This window comes from Glandiceps talaboti, chromosome 15 (assembly GCF_964340395.1).
Source record: "Glandiceps talaboti chromosome 15, keGlaTala1.1, whole genome shotgun sequence".
NCBI classification, from domain to species: domain Eukaryota; kingdom Metazoa; phylum Hemichordata; class Enteropneusta; family Spengelidae; genus Glandiceps; species Glandiceps talaboti.
The window spans coordinates 1,912,631-1,932,994 of record NC_135563.1 but is presented as its reverse complement, the minus strand read 5'-3'; the positions used below and the strand labels follow the sequence as shown (position 1 = coordinate 1,932,994).

At 35.1% G+C, this 20,364-nt stretch overlaps 3 protein-coding genes across 3 annotated transcripts; 1 reads left to right on the top strand and 2 right to left on the bottom strand.

Moving 5' to 3' along the window:
- Positions 1-2,432: 2,432 nt before the first annotated feature.
- Positions 2,433-3,764, top strand: LOC144446822 (uncharacterized). The gene is made up of 3 exons (XM_078136663.1): positions 2,433-2,628; positions 2,907-3,085; positions 3,336-3,764. The coding sequence occupies exons 1-3, from the start codon at positions 2,433-2,435 to the stop codon at positions 3,762-3,764; spliced, it is 804 nt and encodes a 267-aa protein (XP_077992789.1).
- Positions 3,765-8,417: 4,653 nt separating this feature from the next.
- Positions 8,418-9,733, bottom strand: LOC144446821 (uncharacterized). The gene is made up of 3 exons (XM_078136662.1): positions 9,538-9,733; positions 9,080-9,258; positions 8,418-8,846 (listed from the first exon to the last, which is right to left on the bottom strand). The coding sequence occupies exons 1-3, from the start codon at positions 9,731-9,733 to the stop codon at positions 8,418-8,420; spliced, it is 804 nt and encodes a 267-aa protein (XP_077992788.1).
- An 8,680-nt stretch (positions 9,734-18,413) lies between these two features.
- On the bottom strand, positions 18,414-20,006 carry LOC144446820 (uncharacterized). Its single transcript, XM_078136661.1, has 3 exons — positions 19,820-20,006; positions 19,510-19,688; positions 18,414-18,836 (listed from the first exon to the last, which is right to left on the bottom strand). The coding sequence occupies exons 1-3, from the start codon at positions 20,004-20,006 to the stop codon at positions 18,414-18,416; spliced, it is 789 nt and encodes a 262-aa protein (XP_077992787.1).
- Between the last annotated feature and the right edge of the window lie 358 nt (positions 20,007-20,364).

Sequence of the window (20,364 nt, the reverse complement as noted above, 5' to 3'; positions counted from 1 at the left end):
TCATTTACCCCATCTCCTTAAATAATGTGTCCGGTACCAGATACCACAGGGTACCGAGAACCCCCCACCCCCCCAACATATAAAAAAGAAACGTGAACGGATAACCCTTTTTATTTTCGATCGTACTTCTTGTAATTGTTCGTTATAGACATAGATGCAACGTTTTACCAGGCGGTCATATTCGCTCTCTTCATGTATAATATTTTCATAGCTAGCCTCACGTCTATAGAAAGTGGGGTGGGATGTTTTGAGGGTATTTTTTTTCCTTTCTCACGTTATTCAGATGACTCTTGATATAAACTTGTTTCAGTCACAGTGTTTTATCACGTGATAAATGGTCTAACCACGTAGTTCCACATATTTATCCAGTATATCTGAAATTAAACGAAGTGACATGTTGGCTATCGTATAAAGGTATCCCGTGAAATATAGAACTTTTTGTAAACCATATATTTACATGTATATACTGAAAAATGAGACAGAAATATTTATCAGTTCTAGTCAACAATTGCACTGCAAATACATGCAGGTCACTGCTTATCATGGATTTCGATTCTTTGTGGAGTCTAGTCTTTGTCATGTAGTTTGTATAATAATAGTCAATATTGTGAGAAAGTGTAAGACACAGTTAGACAGACAATAATGATCTATTGTTGTTTTTCAATAGTTAGGAAGCTTGTTTTTATTGCATGGCGCCAGCGGCACTTCTCTGAGGAATTAGCGATGAGATAACACTTGTCAGGTATGTGTTAAACAATTTTGAACAGTTTATATGACATTTGTACAAGCTACTGTATAATCCCGGCCTTTACGTCTTTGGTTACTCTCACGATCTGTATGTATATATGTATATACCACTGAAATTTAGAACGTTTCGTTAAAAATAACCTTATGTATTTTTGTAGCAAAGGCAAGTATCTGATGATGTGTATATGGTTAAGTTGACAGCAAACGACAATAAACGGTGTGTGTGTGTGTGTGTGTGTGTGTGTGTGTGTGTGTGTGTGTGTGTGTGTGTATGTATGTATGTGTGTGTGTGTATGTGTGTGTGTGTGTGTGTGTGTGTGTGTGTGTGTGTGTGTAGTGGGGGGGGGTTAGTTGTACTATATACCATATTGTCGATATGTACGTTCAGCCTTCAGCACTAGTTCAGAAAAAGGAGAAAGGTTGGATGTTGTACTGCACGCATTTGTTGATTGCATGAGGGTGTCATTTTGCTATATTTAACAACCATGTTGTGTTTTACGTAATGAATCATACTTGCTCTTAGTAGAACCTCAAACCTGGTTTTAGTCATAATACATAAACAATTCTTTAACATAATAATGTTCTTTGTTATGCCATCAACCATGTACAGTAGTCTGTTTACTACCCTGTTGTGTTACATCGTTACCTGCCGTACTTGTACAACGAATTACCTATTGCAATAATGAGTTGTACAAGTCTTAGAGCTTTTAAGCAAGCTTGTTATAAATTTTATCTACAAAGCTTTACACATAATTCTTAGTTTCGTTCTTTATGTAACTTTGTGACGTATCTCCTGTGTTGTAGTTATCCTTGTATATAAATATTTTCGTCTTTTTATGTCCAACCCTTGTGAAAAGAGGCGTATACCTATCAAGGCTATAGAGTTAAAATAAAGTTTATTATTATTATCATTATTATTATTATTATTATTATTACCTCCTGGTCCTCATATCGTATTGGATACGATGGCTAGGAGTATGGCAGATATAAACGGTGTAACATACCATAACAGACTATCCACCATGCTAACAACACGAGAAGGTATATATAAAATAGATGGAGGTGTGCATCAACATTAGCATTATACTACTATTGGAGTGTAAACAACATATTTATAAACCTCATTTAGTGGTCTGAATATAAACTCAGCTTTTGACAATTTAACGTTATTAAAGATAGACGTCAGATATTTTTACTCTTAAAACGATTTAATTGTTGTAAAACGTTTGAACGTAATTCGCTGTGGCTGCTACGTTTTGAATCGTTGCAGACAAAATGTCAAATGCTGGCGCCATACTATATAAACATATTGTCTCCGTAATTATTTCTTAGACATTGTTCTATTGTTTCTACGAATTACAACGCAGATTTTCAAACACTTCTCAAATTTGTCAACTATAGAGGAATATTTGGGTACAATTAAATCATTGACACTTACAAACGAGGAAAGGTGACAAACTACGTTATCTTTGAAATAATCTTCCTGATTGTATTCACCCCTTAGATACAACGTTTTCACACTTTCTTGTTTTACGATCTCATTAGAATAACTAACTTTATGCAAATTATATGCATCTTCGTATATTATAAAGACAACACATATTAATCAGTACTTCAGATAGCTCTCAGCACTAGAAGAGAAATCACCATTCAAGTATCTACCTCAAAGTTATATAGACTACATCATGGCAAACGACAACTCCACAACTACTTCCAAAGATCACTCCGAGACTAGGTCTAAATCTGGCGATTACGAAGTTGCCGTCATTCTCGCTGAAACTTCATCCACGTACGATGGAAAATTCATTTCTAATCCTTTGGATGAAGAAGTTTCTGAATCGGGTAGTTCCGATATTGGTTATAGTAGCAGTTCTCCAACACGTAAGTAGTCATGCGATATTCTGTATATTACATTCGTTTTCATCAAGTTTTTAGTTTCATTTTCGTATATCCATAGCAGGTAGAAGGTCATTTTCCTAAATGTCTTGTCCAGATAGTATAGATGGTATACTAGTATGTGCATATCGACCACTTAAACACAAGATTGAGACCCTCTCCAAGTTTGGCTAATACAGCACTGTAAACATAGTATGTAACGACATAGTTGTTTGATTGTTATATGGTGACTAATTGAATAATATAATCTTACTCTACTTTAGCATCTGAAGACGGTTCTGACTGCACCAATGATGGACGTCGAACTAGACGTAAACGAGCTCGCACGGCCTTCAGCAATGACCAAGTACTAAAACTAGAGAAGATGTTTAGAGAACAGAAGTACCTTTCCACTACAGAAAGAGAAGAATTTGCTGAGAAGATTGGACTGTCAGATATACAGGTAAATTTAGTAATGTTCATCGCTAATATATGTTTATATATTCATTCATCCATGGTCGTATTTCATATCGAACGCTATCCTTACAAAGCAGACATGCTGGTCCTAAGCTTATTTGTTCCTCAGACCACTATAGTGGTATTCTGAATTCTGGTGCCAGGTCTGTAGTGTCCTGTACAGAAGATCTCGAATCGGTTATATTTTACTGTGTTACATTGCCCCTCACCGATATTTTTATTTGATCACATTGCAGATCAAAACCTGGTTTCAGAACCGTAGAATGAAATGGAAAAGACAACGCAAAGATGATTCACATTCAGAAGCTGACCCTGACACCCAGGTTTCACCACTGAGTTACTTCAATTCAATGCATACATCTCCATTGAGGACTTCCCATTCAACAGTTTACCCACCGCGAGTGATGACAACGTCTTCTCAGCCCCAACCAATGACCACCGTCAGATTACAACCTACTCCGTCTTACACAATGATGCCGATGTCTTATCCAACGACAGCTGTTCCCTTACCGTATCATTCAATTTCACCAATGAATGCCACCTACATTCCGAAATTACCAACCTACCGTCCAGTGACTTACAATTATGGAGGTTACCCAGTCTCTGCTTCACCGTACGGACAAGTTCACGGACATTATAATTTCACACATTGTTATTACAGATGAATACTTCAGCTAAGGTGAACGTTTTATTTGAACACATGTGTTGTTTAGCATATGTTGACATGTTTCGAACTAATCTGAATCTAAAGTTTGTGGACAAAGATGCCGATATGCTAGATTTTATTCATTTACAATTGAAACAATTTCATTTTCTGGCAAACATTGTTATGTGCCATGACACTTATTTTTAACGTTATTTGCGATTTAATCGTTACAAGTCTGATTATTTTAATATATTTATACTTTGTGATTAATAAAGATTTTCTATATGAATTAATTCCTAATTTTGCTGTATTAAGTAATCCACGACGAGAATAGATACCAGCTGTATGTAGGTATGTATGTATGTACGTATGTATGTACGTATGTATGTACGTACGTATGTACGTACGTATGTATGTATGTATGTATGTATGTATGTATGTATGTACATGTATGTATGTATGTATGTATGTATGTATGTACATGTATGTATGTATGTATGTATGTATGTATGTGTGCGTGCGTATGCATTATATAACATTTACAATGAGTCACAGTCGCTTGTAAACTGTTATTCCTTTCCTAAATGGTTTTATTCTTGTCTATGACGGACCAAATACAGAACAATGACGTTATTATAGGGATTGGCGATATTCTTATAAAATCGGTAGCGATGTCATACCCCCTACGTGTATATATATATATATATATATATATATATATATATATATATATATATATATATATAATCAAAGTAGGTTGGTTGGAACTTGAGGTGCTTGGTTGTAACTGTAGGGGGCATGTACTTTTGTTTCGGCAGGAAAGCTGCCTGACCACCAGTATAATCTACAACGCAGAAGTAAAAAGAGAGGAATGCAACCAATCCCCCAAACTGTACATCGGCCTGACTGAACATGCCTTCAAACAAAGATACAATAACCACAACCTAACCTTCAGACACGAAAAATACGCAAACAGCACTGAACTTTCGAAATACATCTGGCAGCTGAAAAGAAATAAAAAAACGTTCAAAGTAGACTGGTCTATATCACAGAGAGCACGCCCATACAGTAACGAAACCAAACGATGCGACCTCTGCCTAACTGAAAAACTCTGCATCCTCAACGCCGACAAACAAACACTTCTCAACAAAAAATCTGAACTCATCTCAAAGTGCCGACACGAAAACAAGTTCTACATAGCGAACTTCAAAAGTAACATCACCTGACAAATCTGAGGACCCCTTGTATGCATAGAAACAATACACAATTAACTGTCAATAAATTCTTTCACACCTTACACATATAAATACAGTAACACAACGAGTAGCTGACAGTTGTCTGATGAACGCATTGAGCGTGAAACTCGGAGTTACAACCAAGCACCTCAAGTTCCAACCAACCTACTTTGATTATTCCCGCCCTGCTTACCCAAGCATCGAGCACTCTATTCTACGAGTTTGATACTATTTACTATATATATATATATATATATATATATATATATATATATATATATATATATATATATATATATATATATATATATATATATATATATATATATATATATATATATATATATTACACGTTTTCAAATGCATTGTAAATAATAGAGATCGATTTTTTAACATTTCTAATTTTAATCATTGAATCATTGACAACAATCTGCCCCTCGTCTGGTGTTCGTGTATCCTTGTATAGCATAGTATTCCACTCACGACTCGGAACACCACCATCGATACATGTCTCTCTATTTAAAGCCCACATAGTGAAAGATAATGAAAAAGATCAAAAGCATACCACTTTATGGCATCACGACGTTAAAATCTACTCAAGCAAAGACTAATCTTTCTTCCATCATCTTTGGTATGTAGTAATCTGTACAATGATAGTCAATATTGTGAGAAAGTGTAAGACACAGTTAGACAGACAATAATGATCTATTGTTATGTTCTAATCGCTGGACAGTTTGTTTTTATTTCTTGGCGCCAACGATTATAACAACAAAATACACAATTCAAATAAATATCTCCACTTGAAAAGTGTGAAAAGTTTTGACACATATCGGTATTAGAGAAAGGTAACTCATTTGTTGTAAGTGTGTTACTATTGATCAGTACATAGACTCTATTGTATCAAACTTTCGTCCCTGATTGGTCTGTGGATGTATTACTATCTGAGATCACTACTACATCTATAATGGGTCTGTGGATGTATTACTATCTGAGATCACTACTACATCTATAATGGGTCTATGGGTGTATTACTATCTGAGATCACTACTACACCTATAATTGGTCTATGGATGTATTACTATATGAGATCACTACTACATCTATAATTGGTCTATGGATGTATTACTATCTGAGATCACTACTACAACTATAATGGGTCTATAAATGTATTACTATCTGAGATCACTACTACACCTATAATTGGTCTATGGATGTATTACTATCTGAGATCACTACTACACCTATAATTGGTCTATGGATGTATTACTATCTGAGATCACTACTACACCTATAATTGGTCTATGGATGTATTACTATCTGAGATCACTACTACATCTATAATGGGTCTATGGGTGTATTACTAACTGAGATCACTACTACAACTATAATGGGTCTATGAATGTATTACTATCTGAGATCACTACTACAACTATAATGGGTCTATGGGTGTATTACTATCTGAGATCACTACTGCACCTATAATTGGTGTATGGATGTATTACTATCTGAGATCACTACTACATCTATAATGGGTCTATGGGTGTATTACTATCTGAGATCGCTACTACATCTATGACTGGTCTATGAATGTATTACTATCTGAGATCACTACTACATCTATAATGGGTCTGTGGATGTATTACTATCTGAGATCACTACTGCATATATAATGGGTCTATGAATGTATTACTAACTGAGATCACTACTACAACTATAATGGGTCTATAAATTCACTACTACATCTATAATGGGTCTATGAATGTATTACTATCTGAGATCACTACTACAACTATAATGGGTCTATAAATGTATTACTATCTGAGATCATTACTACAACTATAATGGGTCTATAAATGTATTACTATCTGAGATCACTACTACATCTATAATGGGTCTGTGGATGTATTACTATCTGAGATCACTACTACAACTATAATGGGTCTATAAATGTATTACTAAATGAGATCACTACTACAACTATAATGGGTCTATAAATGTATTACTATCTGAGATCACTACTACAACTATAATTGGTCTATGGATGTATTACTAAATGAGATCACTACTACAACTATAATGGGTCTATAAATGTATTACTATCTGAGATCACTACTACAACTATAATGGGTCTATAAATGTATTACTATCTGAGATCACTACTACAACTATAATGGGTCTATAAATGTATTACTAACTGAGATCACTACTACAACTATAATGGGTCTATAAATGTATTACTATCTGAGATCACTACTACAACTATAATTGGTCTATGGATGTATTACTATCTGAGATCACTACTACAACTATAATGGGTCTATAAATGTATTACTAACTGAGATCACTACTACAACTATAATGGGTCTATAAATGTATTACTAAATGAGATCACTACTACAACTATAATGGGTCTATAAATGTATTACTATCTGAGATCACTACTACAACTATAATTGGTCTATGGATGTATTACTATCTGAGATCACTACTACAACTATAATGGGTCTATAAATGTATTACTAACTGAGATCACTACTACAACTATAATGGGTCTATAAATGTATTACTAAATGAGATCACTACTACAGCTATAATGGGTCTATGGATGTATTACTAAATGAGATCACTACGACATCTATAATTGGTCTATGAATGTATTACTAAATGAGATCACTGCTACATCTATAATCGGTCTATGAATGTACATGTATTACTAATTGACATCACTACTACATCTATGATTGGTCTAGTTTCTAAATCTCAACGTTCTAAACTCACGCGTATTTTAACTTATCCAAATATGATATAGGAGTACGACTCGATTCACTTATCTTAACTTATTCTACATATTACGGATTTTTTTTGGTAGGTTTGTAAGTGACCGCGAAAAACATCAGGATTTCACCCGTTCGAATAATATCCGTCTTTGTCACTTGCGAGGGAAGGAAGTCTCCATCTACGATTTGATCGTACGAATCGAAAAGTTTCCAAGTGTACTATAATTGACTTCTGGACATTCCACAAGTATTGTGTTGTTATGAATTAAGAAGTCAATTAAATTAACATTGTATTACATACATACATACATACATACATACATACATACATACATACAGCTGGTATCTATTCTCGTCGTGGATTACTAAATACAGCAAAATTAGGAATTAATTCATATAGAAAATCTTTATTAATCAAAAGTATAAATATATTAAAATAATCAGACTTGTAACGATTAAATCGCAAATAACGTTAAAAATAAGTGTCATGGCACATAACAATGTTTGCCAGAAAATGAAATTGTTTCAATTGTAAATGAATAAAATCTAGCATATCGGCATCTTTGTCCACAAACTTTAGATTCAGATTAGTTCGAAATATGTCAACATATGCTAAACAACACATGTGTTCAAATAAAACGTTCACCTTAGCTGAAGTATTCATCTGTAATAACAATGTGTAAAATTATAATGTCCGTGAACTTGTCCGTACGGTGAAGCAGAGACTGGGTAACCTCCATAATTGTAAGTCACTGGACGGTAGGTTGGTAATTTCGGAATGTAGGTGGCATTCATTGGTGAAATTGAATGATACGGCAAGGGAACAGCTGTCGTTGGATAAGACATCGGCATCATTGTGTAAGACGGAGTAGGTTGTAATCTGACGGTGGTCATTGGTTGGGGCTGAGAAGACGTTGTCATCACTCGTGGTGGGTAAACTGTTGAATGTGAAGTCCTCAATGGAGATGTATGCATTGAATTGAAGTAACTCAGTGGTGAAACCTGGGTGTCAGGGTCAGCTTCTGAATGTGAATCATCTTTGCGTTGTCTTTTCCATTTCATTCTACGGTTCTGAAACCAGGTTTTGATCTGCGATGTAAAATAAATGAAAAATACGTTAAGTCATGAGATTGGAAATGGAAAAACTTTCGAAGACTTCCACCTGCACAATGCACCTGGCGGAATTCATGTTTCAGAACAATGTCAGTTGTCGAAATATCACGAATGCATTACAGTCATCGGCATATAGAGACGGTTATCCATGTTTTCAAATTGATAAACCGAGTAATTTAGTCAAATTTCAAGTTTGGTCTCTCCAATACCTGTATATCTGACAGTCCAATCTTCTCAGCAAATTCTTCTCTTTCTGTAGTGGAAAGGTATTTCTGTTCTCTAAACATCTTCTCTAGTTTTAGTACTTGGTCATTGCTGAAGGCCGTGCGAGCTCGTTTACGTCTCGTTCGACGTCCATCATTGGTGCAGTCAGAACCGTCTTCAGATGCTAAAGTAGAGTAAGATTTATATTATTCAATTAGTCACCATATAACAATCAAACAACTATGTCGTTACATACTATGTTTACAGTGCTGTATTAGCCAAACTTGGAGAGGGTCTCAATCTTGTGTTTAAGTGGTCGATATGCACATACTAGTATACCATCTATACTATCTGGACAAGATATTTAGGAAAATGACCTTCTACCTGCTATGGATATACGAAAATGAAACTAAAAACTTGATGAAAACGAATGGAATATACAGAATATCGCATGACTACTTACGTGTTGGAGAACTGCTACTATAACCAATATCGGAACTACCCGATTCAGAAACTTCTTCATCCAAAGGATTAGAAATGAATTTTCCATCGTACGTGGATGAAGTTTCAGCGAGAATGACGGCAACTTCGTAATCGTCAGATTTAGACCTAGTCTCGGAGTGATCTTTGGAAGTAGTTGTGGAGTTGTCGTTTGCCATGATGTAGTCTATATAACTTTGAGGTAGATACTTGAATGGTGATTTCTCTTCTAGTGCTGAGAGCTATCTGAAGTACTGATTAATATGTGTTGTCTTTATAATATACGAAGATGCATATAATTTGCATAAAGTTAGTTATTCTAATGAGATCGTAAAACAAGAAAGTGTGAAAACGTTGTATCTAAGGGGTGAATACAATCAGGAAGATTATTTCAAAGATAACGTAGTTTGTCACCTTTCCTCGTTTGTAAGTGTCAATGATTTAATTGTACTCAAATATTCCTCTATAGTTGACAAATTTGAGAAGTGTTTGAAACCCAGTAAAGTAGTTCACAGGACAATACAAAATCGTCTTTGACTTAATTATTGAAACAATATATTTTTCTAGCATGGCGCCAGTGCATCACGTGATGTCTGCAAGATTGAAAAAAAGAACCATCTGTGACTCCAAGTCGCTTTTGATACTTTGTTAGTTGCTTTCAATGATAAAACGTGGTACGAGTACGAGAAGAAAGGGACGGTTTCTCTTCTTAACTTACAAACACTTGACTAATTATTGTTTTATATTTGTTCTTCATGAATAACGACTAAATCGCTGTAAGAGTTTAAATACAAACATCTAGAGGCATGAATATGTTATAGCATGATGTATTAGGGTATACGTCTCCCTAATACCTCCATGGTTATAATAATGTTGCCCAATGCATATAATGCTACTAATGTGGACCACCTTTAGTTGACTGACACTCGTATGTGAGCTATTTTAGCTAATTATTTGTACATGACCATTACAAACTACTCGAGGAATAATACATCGATTTCCCATCGCTATTAAGATATGAAAATGGTAACAGTGGATATTTGGAAATTCATGGTAGCTGCTATAATTGTTTTGATATATTGTTTATGCGGGTCACCTAATTAATTCCTTAGAGTGGAGCCGGTGGCGCCAAGCAATAAAAACAAGCTTCCTATCCATTAGAGCACAACAAAAGATGGTTATTGTCTGTGTAACTGTGTCTTACACTTTCTCACAATATTGACAAGTACATGCAAACTGTACCACACGTAAAGATAAAAGAATAGCTTTGGAGTATTAGAGTACATTTAAGTTATAGATTATTCATCCTGAAAACTGCTACCTAGAAATGTTTAGAGGAAATTCATGACATTTTGTGTCATTTGTCATTTTACCATCGTATAGAATAACGCATATTCAAATAAAAACGTGTACTGTATAATTCTGTTTTGTTAGGCTTCTGACGTTAAATACAGAAATTGTATGACCCCACTCTTTACAATCCATGGCAATTACATAGTAGGACAAATCTCGCCGAATGAAATGTTATCAAAGAAATATTCATACATGAAGTTGGTCTTTCGTAAATAAGAGGAGCTTTGTAAACAAGATGGTTGCAATTGAGTGGTTGTTTTGTTTACAATATCTATATCACTGTGCATTGTACAATATCTCATACCATCAACAACTGTTTGGTGACAATATGGAACCTAAACGTGACTGTTGATGGCGAGCTGAACATTGTAATTCTTCGCTCTTAGAAATTAGCCATCGATACACAAATACACACCTAACGAAATATCCATTTGCTAATACACAAACTAAAAACAACATTTGTTTTCATCCAGAAGTATCTGGAAGCATAGTGGAGGATCTATGCAGGAAGGCATTACATTTTAGTATCATAGATGTATCCGTCTCAGTACGTATTTATTCGTTAAATTTTCACTTGTTGGGTTGCTGACATAGTGTGCCATTAGCAGTGAAAGTGAAAAAAGGAGACTTAAGATTTCAGATTTATGGAGAAAAAACAGAAACGTTCATCACTCATGGCATGTTGACAATCATACTAAACGTAATTTCAGAATAAGTATCAACAAGCGTAGGTGGGAAGTAGTAGTAGTATTGTGATTATCTCCGTACATTGTGATGGGTATATCTAAGGAGTAAATGTTGTATTGTTAAGGCGAACTAAATCTCTTTCAACCCTAGACGTTTTCGTCACTTGACTGGCGCCAGCGACACGTCAAGGAGAGACCAGGCATTGAAAGTGTAACTAATCTTACAAAATGATGTGTCACTTGTTGTTGGATACTGTTGTATTTGTTTACGTTTTATTAGACAATTTATGAATGGCGTAAATAAAACGTCAAACTTGGTGAGGTCCCCAGCTGCTGAACGTACAACGTGCATAACAGTTTTAATACCTCAGACCACTAAAAAACACTGAGATAATACTGAGATATCATTGCACTCATATAAAATGTTCCAACGACAGACTTGCTAACATATCCATGAATAAGCAGTAAACAAATTAAAGAAGCCAATGTTGTTGTTTTTAAAATCCGATAACAACATACAGAAAAAAAATAATGGGTTGGTTTTTTTTTGGCTACTTATACGATTTTCTCGAATTCCGAAATGTTTTTAGATATCACATATACTGGTTAGCTAGAAGACTGAGTTTAGAACCAGAATTTAGTATTACCATGGAAGTGATACTTCACGGTACGTATTGCAATTCGGTTGTTACAGTAAAGGTTTCGAGTTATCGTAACCCTATACACGAACACTATTTAGCACTAGCCATTCCCCAAAGTAACAAAGTAAAGCGGGAATATTTCCATATAATGGGGATACACCTTATTCGAAAGTGGGGTATGTGTCTAAATACTGATAAAATGGGCATACACCTTATCAGAAAGTGGGGTATGTGTCTAAATACTGGTAAAAATAAGTACCTATTAATTTTTATCGTACATGTTTGCACTTAGCCGTGGCTTGTGTTGTAATTTATTTCAAAGAAGAAGACGTGTAACCATGGAAGTATAACCCATTTCCATGGTGTAACATATATCAAAAGAGTGCCGCGCGAAAGAAGTTCAAGATATATGTTCACCGTTCTTGTCTGTGGTTCACCGCACATTTAAAATTTACATTATATCACTTGTCTGTGACTAAATCAAATCTATGTGTCTTAATCCTCCTTGATTTAGTTAATTGACACTGTGCTTGTTTGTTTGTTTGTTTGTTTGTTTGTTTGTTTTTACAAAGGATGACAAGAACGTTTTCACTTTTTTTTTCACGTGGCCATGGTTATATAGTGTAAGCTGTACTGTCAAAGAGCATTATCTCTAAACTTTGGTGACCTTACTACTAACCATTTATACCATTTTAACTTGAACATAGCAGAATATCAATAAAAGAAGTTATTATACTTCGGGTTGTTATCGAAAATGAAATCTAAAGTTGTTTTATACATCGTAATTGTATTACAATTGTTGCTCTTGTTTGAGTTTGACAGTTGAACAATACTTTTATTCTGACATACTGATATTGAAAACGTAGAATCTTAATTTAGTTCAGGCCGACTTTCTATTTGAAATCATACACAATTTTGGTTATGGTCTCATGCTAACGGCCACGCAATGTTACTCTTACTAGAGTAAACAGAGGAAACGACAATCAACTGGCCCGTCTTTAGTGGAAATGTCAGCAAGATCAGGCCGTTATTGTCATGACAACATTACCTGTATTGAGTGAACATATTTTGGTGACACCCATATATAACGAACTGTCACACAATCAAATGTTTCACAGTAATCCTTGTATATAATATTCATTCTGGAATAAAATTTTGAGACGGAATATAATTTTGGTTGTGATTTCATGCTAACGGTAACGAAATGTTGCTCTCACTCTCGCGAATATTTGCACAATTCTCGTACTATTCACTGAGACCCGATGCTAACCAGTCAATACATCGCCGTCAGTCCCACCCCTTGCAAATCACACTACGCTCGAGAGACGGTGGCTCATTATTAAAAGTCGAAGGTACTGAATTTCATTCCCAAAATACTTAAAAACTTTGGAATATAAATTGAAGGCGTATTTAGTTTCAATTGTTTTTGGTAAACGTCATAAGTCTGGTTTTGGTAAACGTCATAAGTCTGGCTTTGGTAAACGTCATAAGTCTAGCTTTGATAAACGTCATAAGTCTAGCTTTGGTAAACGTCATAAGTCTAGCTTTGGTAAACGTCATAAGTCTGGCTTTGGTAAACGTCATAAGTCTAGTTTTGGTAAACGTCATAAGTCTAGCTTTGGTAAACGTCATAAGTCTGGTTTTGGTAAACGTCATAAGTCTAGCTTTGGTAAACGTCATAAGTCTGGCTTTGGTAAACGTCATAAGTCTAGCTTTGGTAAACGTCATAAGTCTGGCTTTGGTAAACGTCATAAGTCTAGCTTTGGTAAACGTCATAAGTCTAGCTTTGGTAAACGTCATAAGTCTGGTTTTGGTAAACGTCATAAGTCTAGCTTTGGTAAACGTCATAAGTCTAGCTTTGGTAAACGTCATAAGTCTGGTTTTGGTAAACGTCATAAGTCTAGCTTTGGTAAACGTCATAAGTCTAGCTTTGGTAAACGTTTATCAATTCGAGGATTGTATTATGATTTTCATCCCGGGGAGATATTCATTAAATACTGATAAACATCTTTTATTCTTTACGAATTACAAGTAATAAATAAAAGATCAGAATACCATCTTGAAGTGTTAACGTTTACAGGTGGTTGATTCAAGTACTTTCCAAGTTGGTTTTCTAAGTCATCGGTATTCATGTTTGTTTACAAGTTCAAGGGTCTCAAATCTATCGATGATGTTTACAAGTTCAAGGGTCTCAAATCTATCGATGACGTTTACAAGTTCAAGGGTCTCAAATCTATCGATGACGTTTACAAGTTCAAGGGTCTCAAATCTATCGATGATGTTTACAAGTTCAAGGGTCTCAAATCTATCGATGATGTTTACAAGTTCAAGGGTCTCAAATCTATCGATGATGTTGTAGAACTCAATAATAGTGTTTGAAAGTGTGAGATAGTACGGACAATGTAATGACATAATACATACATGATACTAATCTTTCTAGCCCAACGTATTTCTTTTTTTGTTCAATCTATTTGACACTTGTCAACTTCCAAACACCAGTAAGTTCTACCATGTATCTTTTATTGGGAGATCCATGGTTCTACCAACACGACAAACAAATCGATACTGAGGCGTAATTGGTAATAATGCTGCATTTACAAATTGATAAGTCCCAAACCTATCGGTATAGTGGTGTAGATCATAATGATGTTTGAAATTTGATATTTGTCAAATCTATCGGTGGTGTAGAACCATAGTTAATGTAGTCGTGGGTTATTACTTCCACGATGTAGCACAGACTTTCTAGTCTATGTGTGGATGTAGTGAAGTCGTAATTGCATTATTTCTTACTGGCGAAATGTGTAAAAACGTTTTCACACATTGATACCTCTTTAGTACACATATTTAGACCGTTGGCGCCAAGCAATAAAAACAAGCTGCCCAACGATTAGAACATAACAATAGATCATTATTGTCTGTCTAACTGTGTCTTACACTTTCTCACAATATTGACTATTATCGTACAAACTACGTTACAAAGAAAGAGGTTAAAGTAGAAAGATTAGTAGATGTCAGAAGCCATATCCAATACTACTTACTGTATATAACCTCTGAACACTAAAATGTAACACGATATGAATGATATACCACACAGACAAGTCGTTACTTGTCTGTGGATATACTAAGTAAAAAGGTTCTGTCTAACCTCGGAACTTTCTCTTCATGGTAAAAGGAACACCCACCTCAGAATACGTACGTAATAAGTGTGTATGATTATGAGAGTATCTGTGAGGTCTAAGGAAAAAAAATCATTTTCTACAATGGCATATAGCCTTGTCTGAAATGTGGTACATGTAAATATTTGTTCTTGTCCCTGTTTCTGACATGAATTCTATTATACACTAGGTATGACCACCTAAAGTTCTCTAACATACCGGTGACTTTTACTATACATGCAATATTAATGCCCCTATACCAATGTTATGTGATATGGGAAACTCATTTAAAACTTACATTTACGTTAGCTTTTCGAAGCTTGGAAATATTACCTCAAAGTCTATGAATAACCTAAACATTGCCTTAATAGAAGTAAAAAAACCTCCAGATCTGCCAGGGGAAAACCCCAAGGACTCCCTTAGGTCACTCAGACATTCAAACAACAATCAGATGGACCAACAACCTTTTTACTGTCATAATGGTATTAAACTTAAATATTTTCACCCTATTCTAATTTGAGATGATATTGTCTTTTAAAAGATGTGAAATGTTTGCCAAGATAGTCAAAATTGCCTTAAACTCCAAATCTCCCCTACCAATGATACTACCTTTAGATGTACTGACCTTTACTGCATGTATATAATGATGCTATTTAACTTTTTAAGAACATATTTCAACCCTGTGTGAGTTATAATGAATAGTTTCTGATACTTGATGGTGCTGTCTTGTAAAACATGGATTAAGTTATTGCTTGAAAGGGTTCGAATAGCCTAAATATTGGCTTTAAGAGTAAAATTCCTCCAAGGCTTCTAGAGGGAGACCCCATCGGACCCCCATGGGTGGACATATCCCAGTCTCAAGCTCTTCCCCTCTTACTGTCAAGATGCTATCAAACTATATTTGAAAAGTGTTTCAACCCTATGTAGTTGCTTTTTACATGTTGGTGCTGTATTGTAAAGCTTGGAAATTATTTTCTGAAAGGGTCTGAATAGTCTCAAAATTGGCTTTTCAGAGTAAAAAACCTCCAGGGCTTCCAGGGGGAGACCCCCTAGGACCCCCATAAGAGATGTACATATTCCCTTCTCAAGCTTTCTCCCTACCTTTGACTGTCAATATGCTATTATTTAAACTCTTTTTGGAATATATTTACCCTGTGTAGTCAATAATTATAATTATGATAGTGCTAACCCGGGATCTTATAAAGTAGATGCAAGACAGTCAAGCAGTCCACACTGAGTCACGATCCAAAAATACCTGTCATGTGAATATTATATATGGGAGTGTTTTAGAATTAAGTGATGTGGGGGTCAGTGACCTTTTGTCGGCCTAATTTAAGAAACCACCGCCCCCGCCCCCCCCCCCCAGGCTGGAGAAACTGATCGGTCCCTAATGATACCTCAAGCTGCAAGCAAGTGTAGAGTTCTTTCCATTAGAAATTCCCTACAGATAATTCCTCCATATGTTACTACTTCCGTTTGAGGTGATATGACAATACAGACACATTTTATTCGTTGGATATGTAGTACACTTCCTGAAAGTTATTGTGCTTATCATGTCACCTACATCTACATATGTCTCTTTGTACATTCATAATATAGGGTCTATATAGGTACGTCGTTGTATCAGTAGTGGTGTGAATGATATTAAGTAAGGTGTTAAATGCTATTATTGTGTTTTTATAGCTTTAGTGGCAAGTTTTGTAAAGACTTTTGAAACGTGTTACGATCAATTCATGTCTCATTGTTACGTGTTTTTGTCTGTGTAGTGTCTTGTCGCCACACTGGCACCAGAAGGATTTTAAGACAGGCGAGATTTGTGACGAAGCATTGCTGTTTTCATTACCATTTGCTGGTAATACAAACAATCCTAAAGACATTCAAAATCACCAACGTTTCATAGTATGTTTTTTGTCTGAGGTGGAAGTACTATTTATCGTGCACTTATGCACTTGTACTTTTTTTCTTTTATATTTACTTTGTCATGGTTACACACTTATTAGTTCAGATCGAACTATTTCTGTGGTCGATAACTTCTTTGAAATCTATAGATTTTTATTCTGGTAAATCAATGCATACAATACATATGTATTTAGTGTATACGCAACGAGCTAAGGGTGATTTATCATATGTGTATGTATGAAGATAATTGATATGGTGGCATTTGGGAATTATAGTATCGTATAGTAATAGTATGAGAAATATAACGACTGGTCGTAACATACTCCTGAATATTATATACAGGCACGTGTTATCATGTACCGTTCTTTGTATTTTCGGTCGGCAAGTCGATTGGACACAGGAATATGATTATGTAGAGGGGTGTAATATTATGTACAGAGCGAACACAATGTGATATCAAAGTAAGTTAATCAATCAATCAATCAATTATTCGTCGTGTACGTCATGCTTAGTCAAAGTCAATTACATCTTTTCATGTTGTTACATTGTGCTCAATATTGTACTTCTAATCATGGAGTCGTACCATGACACAAAGGGTAAGTATACTGTACGTTGTAGTTCATCTATTAGTTCAAGTGTGTAAAGCAAATTTCATTTATACCTTGGTATCCAACTTGCCATAACTCTCTCAATTCCTCTCACAAATATACAACCAGAAAACCATGTCAATAATATACATAATCGTGGTTTATTTGAAAAATCATTGTTATGTAGATGAAATGGTGTTATAAAATATTATGTGAAGCCATAAGTGCAATATCACAATGCTATATTTTAAAGATGATAGAACAAGAGAAAATAGGCTAGACTCAAAGTACATGTAGAATGTTCTGATATGACCACTTTTGTTGAATTTCATATAAATTCATTAACTATGTTTGATATAAAGCTATTCTGTCCTCGATGCGTACGACGTTCACACATTTTCTCACCATTACTACCAATACTTTGTACTAGAAGAAAGTAATCCACAAAGCTCCAAGTCTTGAAAACTATTACCCGTAACTCTCATAAATATAATGTAATATAATATATCTTTGGTTTTCTTTTACTAACTCTTCACTATCAAAAACAATGTGTAAAATTATAATGTCCGTGAACTTGTCCATACGGTGAAGCAGAGACTGGGTAACCTCCATAATTGTAAGTCACTGGACGGTAGGTTGGTAATTTCGGAATGTAGGCGGCATGCATTGGTGAAAATGAATGATACGGCAAGGGAACAGCTGTCGTTGGATAAGACATCGGCATCATTGTGTAAGACGGAGTAGGTTGTAATCTGACGGTGGTCATTGGTTGGGGCTGAGAAGACGTTGTCATCACTCGTGGTGGGTAAACTGTTGAATGGGAAGTCCTCAATGGAGATGTATGCATTGAATTGAAGTAACTCAGTGGTGAAACCTGGGTGTCAGGGTCAGCTTCTGAATGTGAATCATCTTTGCGCTGTCTTTTCCATTTCATTCTACGGTTCTGAAACCAGGTTTTGATCTGAAATTAGATGTAAATACGTGACAATGGGTGACAGTGACTACCAAATAAAAGTGACTTAATGGTATAACACATAGAATTAACATTATTTGGAATGCCACACATTCCATGGTTCTTGCTTAGACGTAGTCGTTCTTTTAATTCGTTTTTCACAAACTCAATGATTGAATGTCGTTGTATTGGAAATAGGTCAAAATTATTCAAACTGGTATGCAGAGAATAATAATATACAAAATAAATATTTCAAGCAACCAACGAATAAAGGGAATAAGCCAAAAGTGAATGAATGTATGTACGTACGTACGTACGTACATATGAATGTATGTATGTATGTATGTATGTATGTATGTATGTATGTATGTATGTATGTATGTATGTGTGTATGTATGTATGTATGTATGTATGTATGTATGTATGTACGTACGTACATATGAATGTATGTATGTATGTATGTATGTATGTATGTATGTATGTATGTATGTATGTATGTATGTATGTGTGTATGTATGTATGTATGTATGTATGTATGTATGTATGTATGTACGTACGTACATATGAATGAATGTATGTATGTATGTATGTATGTATGTATGTATGTACGTACGTATGAATGTATGTATGTATGTATGTATGTATGCAAGTATGTAAGTATGTAAATAAGAATTGCTCATACCTGTATATCCGACAGTCCAATCTTCTCAGCAAAGTCTTCTCGTTCGATGTTAGAAAGGTATTTCTGTTCTGTAAACATCTTCTCTAGTTTTAGTACTTGGTCATTGCTGAAGGCCGTGCGAGCTCGTTTACGTCTTGTTCGACGTCCATCATTGGTGATACCAGATCCATTTTCAGAGGCTGGATATGATGCAAAAAATGAGTAAATTAATCACCACAAACGATAGCACACATCAATTTATCAAGTACATCAGTACTGGTTAATTAAGCATAAAAGTACTAAGCATATAGTCTGTGCAATCACTACTTACGTGTTGGAGAACTGCTGCTGTAACCAATATCGGACACATCATCTTCCGAATGACTTTGCTTGAATTTTCCATCGTACATGGTTGACGTTTCAGCAAGAATGACGGCAACTTCGTAATCGTCAGATTTAGACCTGGTATCGGGATGATCTTTGGAAGTACGTATGTAGTTGTAGTTGTCGTTTGCCATAGCGTCTTGCTGAGTTGATGTTATCTGTGCTGCTCTCAAAAGCGTTATGATCGAATTCACAATAAGTAAGGTTTTTTGTACCATTACTTTATTTGCATAAAGTTAGTTATTCTAATGAGATTGTAAAACAAGTAAGTGTGAAAACGTTGTATCTAAGGGGTGAATACAATCAGGTAGACTATTTCAAAGATAACGTAGTTTGTCACCTTTCCTCGTTTACAAGTGTCAATGATTTAATTGTACTCAAATATTTCTGTACAAATTTGAGAAGTATCTGAATATGTTCGATGAAGTTCAAAGAATACAAACACTCTGTTCACTAAAATATGAAGACAATACGTGATTGTGGCATGGCGCC